At 39.4% G+C, this 12774-nt stretch overlaps 1 protein-coding gene across 9 annotated transcripts in view; it reads left to right on the top strand.

Moving 5' to 3' along the window:
• The window catches only part of ANKS1B (ankyrin repeat and sterile alpha motif domain containing 1B), a 456219-nt gene that overhangs the window by 73688 nt on the left and 369757 nt on the right, over positions 1–12774 (top strand). For all 9 annotated transcript variants that reach the window (XM_078376055.1, XM_073000243.2, XM_020803323.3 and 6 more), the window contains one exon: positions 11375–11515. In XM_078376055.1, the coding sequence (XP_078232181.1) occupies positions 11375–11515 (141 nt within the window). The remainder of the gene's footprint in view (positions 1–11374; positions 11516–12774) is intronic.

Genomic DNA, 12774 nt, shown 5'->3' with positions numbered 1-12774 from the left:
TGCCTATAACTTGGATGTCCCAAATACAATCTTCACCAGACTTGGAGGGAGAGGGGAGGAGAGTCAGCTGAAGATTTGTTGTGAGTTTGGCACCTCTAAGTCGTACTGGAAGTCCTAAATGACATTGAACCATGAAACGATTTATTTCACTGGAAAGTTCATGAAAGTTTGTGGCTTGTGCATACTGTAGTGACAAAGCACAAACTGTGATGAATCACAATTTTCCTGGTTCATGCCAATCTTTACTCTATAGTAGACACAGCTTCTGCCCACCCACCCCAATAGCTGAGTCTGCAGTGCCTGGCAACCTGAAAAGTCAAGGATGCATTTACTGTAAGCATATATATGAAAAACTGAAACAGGTTTTGAGAGAAATACCCTCATATTTATTCATATATGCCTTTTATGTTGTGAGCGTGAAGATCTTGTGAGATTTATCCAACAGCAGTGTTAAATAATATTAAGCAAGTGGCCGCAACGTTCTAACATCTGTTGGTCTCCCAAGCTGTGCTTCAAATAGAGAATGTAGGGCTGGACTTTCAAAGTAGAGACGTACTGTTCTGTTGCTTCGAATGATCTGAGAGACTGAGACTTCTGTTTCCTTTTCTTTTTTGGGAATAGAAGGGATACTAAAACTGTTTTCTTTCTAAGTTAAACAATTCAAGATTAAAGCTACAGAAAAGGGCTCTTCCTAAGACCCAGATATATCCTAGTTCTCCAAAGCTGGACTGCCTCATTTACATATAATATAAATCATGGAATCTTATTTACATAATATACAAATCTTCAGATTATGCATACTAATAGCGATTACTACATTTCTGTTATGCAAATTAGTCACATTTATTGTTGCATTGTTTTTATAGCAATAAGTTTCAGCCCTGGTATCATTTGTATAGTAACTTTCAATCTGAGAAAGCTTCATACAATAACCACTAGTCCAGTAGAGTGTAATCTTATGTTGCTGGATTTGGCAATGGACGATTCAAATTCAAATCCCTGCTTAGGCACAAAGCTTACCTGATGCCCTTGGGCCCTAACTCACCTATTGGGAACAATTTTAAATACAGTAGTCATGTTCATTGCTGGTGCATATAAATCGTATTGACTAGATAGGCGGGCTATAAATAGAATGAATGAATAAACAAACAAACAAATAAACAAACAAACAAACAAATAAATAAATAAATAAATAAATAAATAAATAAATAAATAAATAAATAAATAAACAAACAATGATATTTTTGCCATGCACAATTTAGTGATATTCTCATGAGATGCTGTTGCATTTTGCAACATGTTGACTAATGACTTTGTGTGTTGCTGTGGACTAGAGAGGCTTTAAAAGACAGTCCCATCACAATGAAGACCTATTTTTCTGGTATTTCTGGGCCCAAAGTGTGTCTACCTGGTTGCTTCAGGGGTGGATAGGAGTTTTGGGGCACAGCTTCATGATTGGTGTAAAACGGATTTAGGAAGTTTTTGCTTATCCCATCTTGACTGCCTATGGGACATATGGGCTAATTTGGGGGCAGTGTCAATTTAAATAGGTCACATTGCAGAGACTAATGCTGGGGATGGGTCTTAGGGATGAGCCCCAAATTTGATCTATAATCTGATAAAACCTTTCTGATGTTTTCCATAAGAATCTTTCTAATGTATATATATGTATGATTAGATAACTTTTACAGACAGCAAAAGTCTGTGACTCCATTTTCTCCATACCTCATTCAAATATATCAGGTAGAAGATGCATTCTCACAGTAAAGAAGGCATGTACACCCAGTAGTGAAAAAGAGGAGGAATACACTTTGGGATCTCAGGGCAAACTAGCTTGCTGTGTTTTGTTACCAGTCTTCAGAACCCTAAGTATGGGATTCCTCTGAAGTCTAATTTTCAAAGACGTAGTGCTGTCTTAGAGGGTGTCTACATGGTCAATTATAACAGGATTTGCTCCACTTATCTGTTCCACAGATGAAATCTTTTTTTAAAAAAACTGTTTGCATGGTGTACAAGGCTGTTTCAAATTTGTTCAGCCTGTTTAAAGCCAGATCGGCTTTTTTTCTCTGCCTCCAGAGGATTATAACTTTTTCATGATGGAAGAGTTTGAGTAGAATTTTCCCCCTGCAGACATTGTTGTAAAGACTGGGGGCATGCCAGCTTTTCTATAGAAAAATTGCATGAAAAAGGTGCTTCATAGTCTCAGAATACAGAACAGCAAAAGACTGAACAGCAATTTTGCAAAATACATCTGGTTCACAACTGTCAGAATGATTCAATTCTGGATCACTGCCTTCACATCGCTCATCAGTTATTGCCTTCCCTTACATTCGAATAATGCATGGTGGAATTACAGATCTCTGGTGACATAAACTGGTTTAGAACTAGAACTTAAAACTAGACTTGCATCGCAGGCAACATGAATTAACTCCTGAATCAATCTGCAGTCCCTGTGCAGGCACTGTTTACAGTTTCAGAATTATAGAAGTTGTGAATCAAACTGCAGCAAATCTGGATCATTTCAATTTAGGTCTGAAATGTAACCACACCCTAATCATGTCTCTCCAAAACCAGCAAGCACTCTGCTATAAGTAAAGGTAAAGGTTCCCCTTGACAAATGTCCAGTTGTGTCCGACTCTAGTGTGGAGTGCTCATCCCCGTTTCCAAGCCATAGAGCCAACATTTGTCCAATGACAGTTTCCGTGGTCACGTGGCCAACGCGACTAGACACAGAATGCTGTTACCTTCCCACCGAGGTGGTACCTATTTATCTACTTGCATTTGCATACTTTTCGAACTGCTAGGTTGGCAGGAGCTGGGACAAGTGACGGGAGCTCACTCTGTCGTGTGGATTTGATCTTACGACTGCTGGTCTTCTGACCCTGCAGCACAGAGGCTTCTGCAGTTTAACCTGACTCTGCTATAGTGACAGACTATTCATAATCTCTTTTTCCACCCTTGGAGAGAGAGAGAGAGAGAAAGTGTTAAACAGACAGAATACAGGGAGGTAGAGCAGGGAGAGCTTGAAGTCCCAAAATGTGAATGCCCCTCCTAGGGCAAATGTGTAACTAAATACATCTGGCTGTTTTTGTCATGTCTAGTTTCTCTTACGTAAAATGTGAAACTGATACTAAGTATGATATTTTTTGTGAAAAATTAAATAGATTTTTAAAAATGCATTGTAAAACACTTAGAATGCCCACTGTACTGAATACATTTAGCATAGTTTGCATATTCATCCCAAGTAGGGAAATGAGTGGATTGAAGAAGCACCAGCTAATATCATTGAAAAGTATTGAGTCCCTGTACAAATTAAATCTGGGAAATGAGATTTTAAAAGCCAGGGATTATTAACTTTTGTAAGAGGAGGTTGAGAAGAGATATGACAGAGGGAGATAAAAGTAATAAGTGTAACTGTAGTGCTAAAGTCCATTTGGTCTCTTTTACTCATTTTACTGTATAATACCAACAGTTACTTGATGAATACAAATAAGCACTGGTGTAAAATGCACAAAAGTGCAGCATTCATGTTACTTTCTAAGTAGGAGAACTTTTTAAATTTAATACTATCAATTAATTGTGTTTATTAAAAATGTCCATGCAGGGACCAAGGGAAGGGCACATTCTAAATGCTGCAGTGTGAGAGAATTATGCTAACATACTCAGCTTTTGCCTTCCCCAGGAAAAACTCCCAATGGCATCCTAGGATGACTGAGTTTAAAATGCCAAAGCCATAGCACAATCCCTACTTTCATTACATTGCTATTCATGTGCTTTAACTCAATAGGAATGCAAAATTTAGTTCAGTGCATTAAGAGGTAGGTGGGACTTGAATTAGTTGGTACTTATTCCCGGGTAGTAAGGGACGTGGTGGCGCTGCGGGCTAAACCGCAGAAGCCTGTGCTGCAGGGTCAGAAGACCAAGCAGTCGTAAGATCGAATCCACGCAATGGAGTGAGCTCCCGTCGCTTGTCCCAGCTCCCGCCAACCTAGCAGTTCGAAAGCATGCAAATGCAAGTAGATAAATAGGGACCACCTCGGTGGGAAGGTAACAGCGTTCCGTGTCTAAGTCGCACTAGCCATGTGACCACGGAAGATTGTCTTTGGACAAACGCTGGCTCTATGGCTTGGAAACGGGGATAAGCACCGCCCCCTAGAGTCGAACACGACTGGACAAAAATTGTCAAGGGGACCTTAACCTTTACCTTTACCTTTATTCCCGGGTAAGTGTGTATAGCCACAGAATGCAATCCTTAATCTAGTGAACCAAATCGGAGTTCACATTTTTAGTCCAACATGAACCTCTGATGTAAAAAGCACTGTTTGTTACTCTTATTTGTGCCATATAAGCATATACTAATGTTCTCCAATTCCTGTGTCTCAATTAATAATAACAATAATAATTTAATTTATTGTCATTGTAAGTATATACACAGTATACCCATGCAACAAAATTCACAATTAGGTTTTTAACTAAAGTATTTTCCAAATTCCAGAAATCATTTCACAGAGTAAATTCTCCAGGGCAGTAGAATGTTTTACATTTAGATGTCAGTATCATTTCCAGTCATTTTCAGATATCAAGTAAAATATAAAGTATTCTCTTGTGTCTGAGTAAAAAAATAATTTATCTTTAGCACACGGTAAGGAAGGGTTCTGTGAATTAAACATTATATTGAATACATATACAACTTTGTTCAGTCAAGGTTAGAACTGATGCTTGAGGTAGGTATATTACTTCAGGAAGAAGGGCTAAGGGTCCTCTTGTTTTGCCAGTCCCCTGAGTTTGGAGTGAAGCCAAAGGCTCCGCTGCCCTATTTGGATCACACACTGAAGTTGTCACTGATATCATGGCATCATCAGTTATACCCAGGTATGTTACTGAGATAAATGGAAGTCCCCAAGTCCTGTCCCAAGGTCAATGAGGGCTCATGTAATATGTGATTTCCCCTGCCACATCATTTAACAAGAAGGGTGCGTAAATTGATTTTGAGGTTAGAGAACCCGCTTACAGCATGCAATGTCCAATGGAATGGAGTGGAAGAAATCAGTTGACACTGCAATTCTGGCAGGGAGCATTTTGAGCTTCAGGCAGTAGCAGTGAGGATTGCATGGCAGCAGTAGCCATAAGTGCCTGGCCACATTCCAGTAATGACTGGGGCTAAGGAAGTGTTGGGGAATGTGTAAATTTATTTATTTATTCTATTTATACCCCGCCTATCTGGTCGAAACGCTCCAGCAGCTCTTGAATGATGGTTCCTTGGCACGGGATGGGACCAGAGCATCTTACGCAATGCACTTCATGAGTTACTGTTTTCCTGTTTATTTGTTTTTTTTAATAAAACCAAGAGGTGTTGAAGGTGGCAAGAAGATAATGAAACAGCATCCACTACCTACTCGCTTATTTTAAGTCTTTTCTCCATTTCAATATCTGTTCCCTGCTGTATCTTCATGTATTTTTTATAAGCCCATCACTTTACCACCCACATATCATCATTCTCTTTTACAATGGAAACCAATGTGATTTTCAGCCAACTTGCTTTCAAATACGTTGTATATGATTTCTAAAATTATTTATTTGAATAGTATTCCTATAATGTTTTGTGAAAGAGAGTCATAAATACATCTTTATATACTGGAGAAACTGGAGCTGTGAGGCAGTATAATAGAACCATAGCTATTTACCTGTACATCAATTGTTTCAAAACCTTTAAAAGCAAAAGGCCTTTATATTTACAATATTTATGTGGGATTATTACTTTACATATTATAATTTACTACTTGTTTTCCAACTTCATGGCAACAATGCTGCTGCTTGTTTAAGCAAAAGATTACTATTCATGTGTAAGAGAGAAATATCTGCAGACTACAGGGAACTCTAAGGTTTGCAGATGTTCATGCATACGTACCATGCAATTCATTCTATTCCATGACTGTTACAATTCAATCTACTCTGGGCTAATGCTTTTTTGAAAAAATAAGATTAGCTTGAGAGGGGGAAAAGATCCAGACATGCTACTTTGAAGAGAACAGATTTTTTAAATTTCTCCCTGCTTTTCAATCACGCAGAGAGGAAGAAAAGGAAACAGCATGGATCACTGTATATTGCACATGCTTCCTCCTAGCCCACAGTATAGCTTTGATATGGGGGAGGGAGCATGGAAATAAACAGAGTAGTGGCATTGTGACAGAGTAGTAAGAGATGTCTGATGTTCGTCTTGCTTATGCAGCCCCTTGTAAGTGCAGTCATTGGATGGAAAATCATGAACTGATCAGGCTACCTGCCTTTCTTTTAGTGTACCTGTCAAGGAGTCATGGACCCTGAGCAGATAGCAGCAATAATTTGCTATCCTGCAGCACCGAAGAAAAGGAATTGTGTTTCTTCAATAAGTCAGTCAATCATAAATATAATGTAATCTCTTAGTCCCTGTGCTGGGGCTGAAGAGATTCAGAAATTTGGGTGGGAGGAATTTTAAATCTCCATAATACCTTCTACTATTGGATGCCTGTGTGAACGTAAATATTGACAGGATCCCAACCTACGTATTTAATGTAGCATGCAGCTGTAATCCCTGCTGCCCCTTCTTTGACCCTGGTCCTGTCCTGGGTTTCCATTAGTCCTTTGGCTTGGGTCCTGATTCAAAGGTCCCAAGTCTTTAATAGTCCCCAGCTGGGGCTGAGTTAAAGTCACTAGTCTCAGTAGCTTTGCTTTCTTTAACAACACCTGGTATGCCCATTCAGAAACTAGCACTCCATTTGAAGCTGTTCCTCCTGTCCTGAACCAGCTGTAGTAACTACTGGTGTTGGCAGCATTATCCCCAGCAACACTTTTGGGTGGGCTGGGATAACCCAGTTGTGGTGTGGAGGAGTGTCCAGGCTGTCTTCTTGCAGGTCCTGGTGCAGTAGGGTATGACACGTGACTCACCAAATCTGAGCCCTGATTGAACTTTGTCCATGCCCCAGTCCAAGGCTTGCCCCTTTCTCCTCTTCCAGAGCACAGAAAACAACAGCTACTCCTCCAGGGTGTCTAGCCAGTTCCACCTCTCTTCTTCCTCTTCCATCCTGGCCCCCAACTGATTCTGCCTGCTCTCTCCTGTCTGACATCTTCCCTGACACCTTTCAGGTCTACATTTCCTCTGCCTTGACCCCCTGTGGTCATACAGTTTTTCCTTCAGGTTGCCCTGGATCTGGGGTCCTGTGGATGTTCTACAGCTTCCCTCTTACAGTACTTCAGCCCTTGGAATTCAAAGTTTGAAAGCAACCACAAGACACATACTGTGCAGTTTCTAAGAAAGATATGACTCATATAAATATTTCTGGGCATCAGTTCTCTTTTAATCGTGCTTTAATTGTGATACTAACTTCCAAACTCTGGAAAATAAAAATGTGCCATTTTCTTTAGTAGGAAACATACCTTACTGCAGTGGTCCCAAACCTTGGGCCTCCAGATGTTCTTGGACTTCAACTCCCAGAAATCCTAGCCAGCAGAGGTGGTGGTGAAGGCTTCTGGTAGTTGTAGTCCAAGAACATCTGGAGGCCCAAGGTTGGGGACCACTGCCTTACTGAACACAATAGTTTAGACAAAGTATCCAAAGGATCAGGTTGCTACATCAGAGTAAATATACATGGAATCAGAATGCATGACATAATGTATCACATGCACTACTTTGCTGTCATGTGAGTGTAGATGGTGTATGCTTGCAAGCAGAATTTTGTCATCTCTGGATGATTTGGACCTTTAAAATCAGCACTCAAATGAGCCAATCAAAATATGGCATGTACTGCATGAATAGAATTAACATGTATGTTTAAAGCATGTAGCCACTGGGCAGCGGCTTAGCAAAATCAGGACAATATCTGGTAAAAAAGAAGGGGGGAACTTCCACTCAGCATTTATTTTTATATATAAATATAAATATAAATATAAATATATAGGCGGATAATGAGAAATGATATGAGAAAAATCCTCACATCTCTGGATACTTTCCTATATGTTTTACACAGCACCTAGGAATGTTTTGTCTTTGCTGCTTTAGTTTATAGCAGGGGTCAGGGAACTTTTTTACCTTTTACTCCCCCCAAAATTTATATAAGCCAACATTATCCCCTTGATTTGAAAGGAAGGAAATGATACAGTATTTGATGAAGCCACCCTTTTTCCCCGCCTTAATTCAAGCCTTGCCTGTTCTTTTCATAGTTTTGAGTCAGTCTCTCCCTCTCTCACACACAAGCACACATCCATCCATCCATCCTCCCTCCCCCTCCCCTTTTTTCCTGCCTTAATTCAAGCCTTGCCTGTTCCTTTTTTTATAGTTTTGAGTCAGTCAGTCTCTCTCTCTCTCTCTCTCTCTCTCTCTCTCACACACACACACACACACACACACACACACACACACACACACACACACACACACACACACACACCCCCTCCATCCATCCATCCATCCATTTTCTCCATACATTTAAATAAGCTTGATGAAGCCCTTGGTCTCTCGCAACTTCCTTCCCCTCGTTAACTTGATCCTTTCCCGCCTCCTGCTTGCTTGCATTTATTTCCAGATGAAGCAGTCATTCAAAGCCCTGGATTGATTGATTGCTCGGGGCTATTCCACAGCTGTAGCCAATTAAGCAGGCTAATCTCCGATCTCTGAATGAATGGAGGATTTACAAGTGCCTGCGCAACCAGGAAGTAACAGGGAGAGGTGGCTTACAATTTGAGGTTTGGCTGCAGGGGGTGGGTGGGAAGGGGTAGCGCTCTGCTCATTACCCCAAGATTTTCACTTTTACCCCATTTGGGGTAATTTACCTGTTTCCCGACCACTAGTTTATAGTTATAAAAAAGTGTGTGTTAAGTGGATTCACATAGTAACATAGCATTTAGTTTGCTGCAATGCAATAAGACTTTCGCAACAGAACTACTTCCTCAGGGGACTTAATCCATGAGAGCTCACATTAAAATATAGCAGTTAGTGTCACAACATTTTGTTTTTTGTTTTTCTGTTTCTGCTTTGTTTTTGTCTGATCTGATATTGTGACTTACTGTGACTTCCTGTGATACTGTGCGGTGATATTTTTATTTGTTTTTACCTTTATCAGTTTTTAATTGTCTTGTGAGCAGTCCTGAGTCATCATTTTGGAAGAAAAGTGGGCTATAAGTAAAAAATAAAAATAAAAAGTATAACAATTAGATTTTATAAATATGCAGCACAACAGAAGCCTCTTAAAAATAAGAGTTCAAAGCCACAGGTTGATACACCAGGAATCCTGCACTGGTGTTTAAGGAAAGGAATGCAGTGGCTGTTGTGGAAGGAGAGAAAGTTAATTTCTTTCAGTTTCACATATGCTCCCCAGTTAATGGTGTTAGTGCTTTTATTAACTGTGGCCTTGGTATTCTTTTGCCCAGTGTCCCAATGTCTTCTAAGATGATATTTTCTAAAATATTGAATCTGATTATTAAAATACAAACAACATAGATCTGACATACATTTCTAGACAGCCAGGACTTAATCTGGATATGACTCAGTAGAAGTCTATGAACAATATGTTAAATCCTTCAAATGCCAGACCCTGCCAACATCACCCTACCATTCCAATAATTTTGCTAGATTGCTTGTTTCTATGGCAACATATAGCATAGTACCACTTTGCTGTCAAAATAATTTAATCAAGTAACACATTAAAAGTGTTTTTAAAAGGAGTTTACAAATACATCACGCACAAATAAGCATTTTAAAATGTAAAATTGTAGAAGTGAATCACACAGTGAAGCATATCAGTCCTATTTAGATAAGTATGAACTATAGATTTAACCTTGGTAAATGGCCTGGTATTTGTTTAGTACTTTTGTATTTACCAAAAGAGGGTTTCCAGTTTAGAATAATAATGTATAATTTGAAACACATAATACTAAAAGTTTAAAGGAACAGGAAGTAAATTTTTAAAATTCCAAGACAAATTCTTATTCTCAGAACAAAGAATAGCCTTTAAAATGTGTTTGCCTACAAGTCCAAGAATTCCTTACTGTTGGTTATACTAGCTAGGGCTAATGAGAGCTGCCATGAACATTTAGACTGATGTACTTTACAGCCCCTTGATATAACATCAGTTTGTGCTTTGTCTTTTTAATTCTTATAAATGAATACAATGTCCTGCTTTAGTTCTAGCTTGTTGTGTTGTTCCATATTGCAACCCTCTTTGCTTCAAAGGTGTGATGGAAGCAAGTGCTTACGTAGTTAAGATCCCTTTGTTAGTCCTTTTGAAAATTTGCTTCTTGGCGATAAACTCCCTCTCTGCCTTGGCGTCTTAGTAATGTAGGGGCAAAGGACAGGCCCATAGGGCCTGTGTGACATCCAGTAGTCCCCATAAGTGTCCCATAGAAGGAGGCAAAAGTTAAAAATAAAACAAAACAAGCAAACATTTGTAATCTTTACCTTTATGAGCCTTGGAGCCCCATGGGCCCCAAATAAAGTAAAAGTAAAAGTAAAAATAAATCATAAGTCTCCATCTGGGCATTTTTTCTTTAGAGGGGGTGTTTGCTCTTTAATTTTTTTCAAATTCTGTGAAGTGGTAGCTTTGGGCACAAATATGTAGCATGCATTTCTAAATGTGGGTGCAACGTAGAGGCAGACATTCATACATTATGGTCATTGTTTTAGATTCCCTGCATGTGCAGAAAATGCTGTGCCATTATCTATAAAAATATAAAATAAAGATGAAAAATCTGTTATTGGGTTTCAACTTCTGTCATTGACAACCATTGACCATAATGGCTGGAGCTGTTGGGAACTTACTTGTTGGAGCTGTTGGGAGTCCAGCAGCATCTGGGGGGGGGGGGATATAATTTCTCCTCCCAGGCCTTACAGTGACAACAACCAATAAAGTACATGTTTGAGGCAGTTTAATCTGATTTCAAGACATCAAAACCCAAAACAGAGTTAAACAGTTTCAAATCTGTTGACCAATTATGTGCTAGACAGTCGATGGGAATCTGGCTATTCACTTCTGTAGACCGCAGATTATGAAGTATCCCAAATAATGTCTTAACATGGAATATACTTTAAAAATGTCAACTAAAATATCTGAAGATTGGAAAGTGGATAGAAGAAATGAATAGGAAAAAGTTCCTAATTATTTTATTGAAAATGATACTTTCTGCTATTATTTAAGGAAAACTATCAAAATGAATTCTGAGATAATGTTGGTTGAATGAAATCAAATTAAATTACACTGTGCATCCACCTATTTTTTAGTTTCTTGCAGAAGTATTAAATTCAAAATCTATTTTGATACACATATGTTTCTTTAAGTACTTAAAAACACACTGCTAGTAAAGCACAGTGCAGTTGATTTTGGAATGCAATAATTTTTATCCTTAGGGACCATCTTCAACAAATGTATCACCAGGAGCAGAAGAAGAAGAAGATGGAGGTGAAAATACCTGTGGACCTACTGGTTTGTGGGAGGCACTCACACCCTGTAATGGATGCAGGAATCTTGGATTCCCCAGCCTCACTCAGGTATTTTTTAAAAACCTACTTTTTTTGCTTAAAAATAAAATGTTACTTTAACAGTACAAGTTATAGACAATTATGGTAGTCCTGAGCTTGTTTATATATAACCTGTGTCCATAACTATTGCTCATTTTTATGTCATACCTCTGTTTTCTTCTCTTTCTTTTGTGTTGACCACATGGCATCCCTCACACAATATACTTGTGACTTTTACATCAGCTTTGGTTCCACTAGTTTCTGTCCTGCACGGTCTCTTAATGTAACTTGTACTATGTACTGATCCACTAATTTTGACCTGCTGAGGGAGAGTTCCATCCCTCATGCTCAATCCAAGGATCGTGATGCTTCATCTTCTGTTGTTGCATGCTGTTGCCTCCAATTTATGGTGGCCTTCTGAATTAGCAATCTCGAAAATGTCTTGTCCTCTACAGCCCTGCTCAGTTCTTGTAAATTCAAGGCTCTGGCTTCCTTTAGGGCAGTGATTCCCAACCTTGGGTCCCCAGAAATTCTTGCACTACAACTCCCAGAAACCTTGGCCATCATAGCTAGTGGTGAAGGCTTTTGGGAATTTTAGTAGAAGAACATCTGAGGACCCAAGGTTGGGAATCATTAGGCTTTAAGGAATCAATCTCTCTCATATTCAACATTGACAGTACTTTCAACTAGAGATGGGCACACTCTGTTTAGTGCAGTTCAATGGTTCAACTGTACAGGTCTTCTACAGGCACCCTGGTTTCCCTTGCCCTGCCTCCTTTGGTGGGTGCTCATTGAGAATATTTCATTAGCTTTTGCTTCTTCGTCTTCAGTAGGGTCTTTGCCAGATCTAAACAATGGAGACTTTGGTTGTTGTGGGTTTTCTGGGCTGTTTGGCTGTGTTCTTAAGGTTTTTCTTCCTAACGTTTCGCAAGTCTCTGTGGCTGGCATCTTCAGAGGACAAGAGTCAGAACTCTGTCTGTACTCTGTTGCAGTTTGTTGGATAGTTAAGTATTTATAACTGTGGGATCAGCTTTTGTCCTTTTCAGGAGATTGTTTTTGTTGTGAGTGTATTTTTGTGATAAGGGGGAGACTGGGATAATCATCCAATCTCCTGGAAAGGACAAAAGCTGATCCCACAGCTATAAATACTCAACTATCCAACAAACTGCAGCAGAGTACAGACAGAGTTCTGACTCCTGTCCTCTGAAGATGCTGGCCACAGAGACTGGTGAAACATTAGGAAGAAAAACCTTAAGAACATGGCCAAACAGCCCAGAAAACCCACAACA

Source organism: Pogona vitticeps, chromosome 5 (assembly GCF_051106095.1).
Source record: "Pogona vitticeps strain Pit_001003342236 chromosome 5, PviZW2.1, whole genome shotgun sequence".
Classification (NCBI taxonomy): Eukaryota; Metazoa; Chordata; class Lepidosauria; order Squamata; family Agamidae; genus Pogona; species Pogona vitticeps.
Note: the sequence above shows the minus strand (reverse complement) of the source record. Positions and strands in the feature narration are given on the sequence as shown.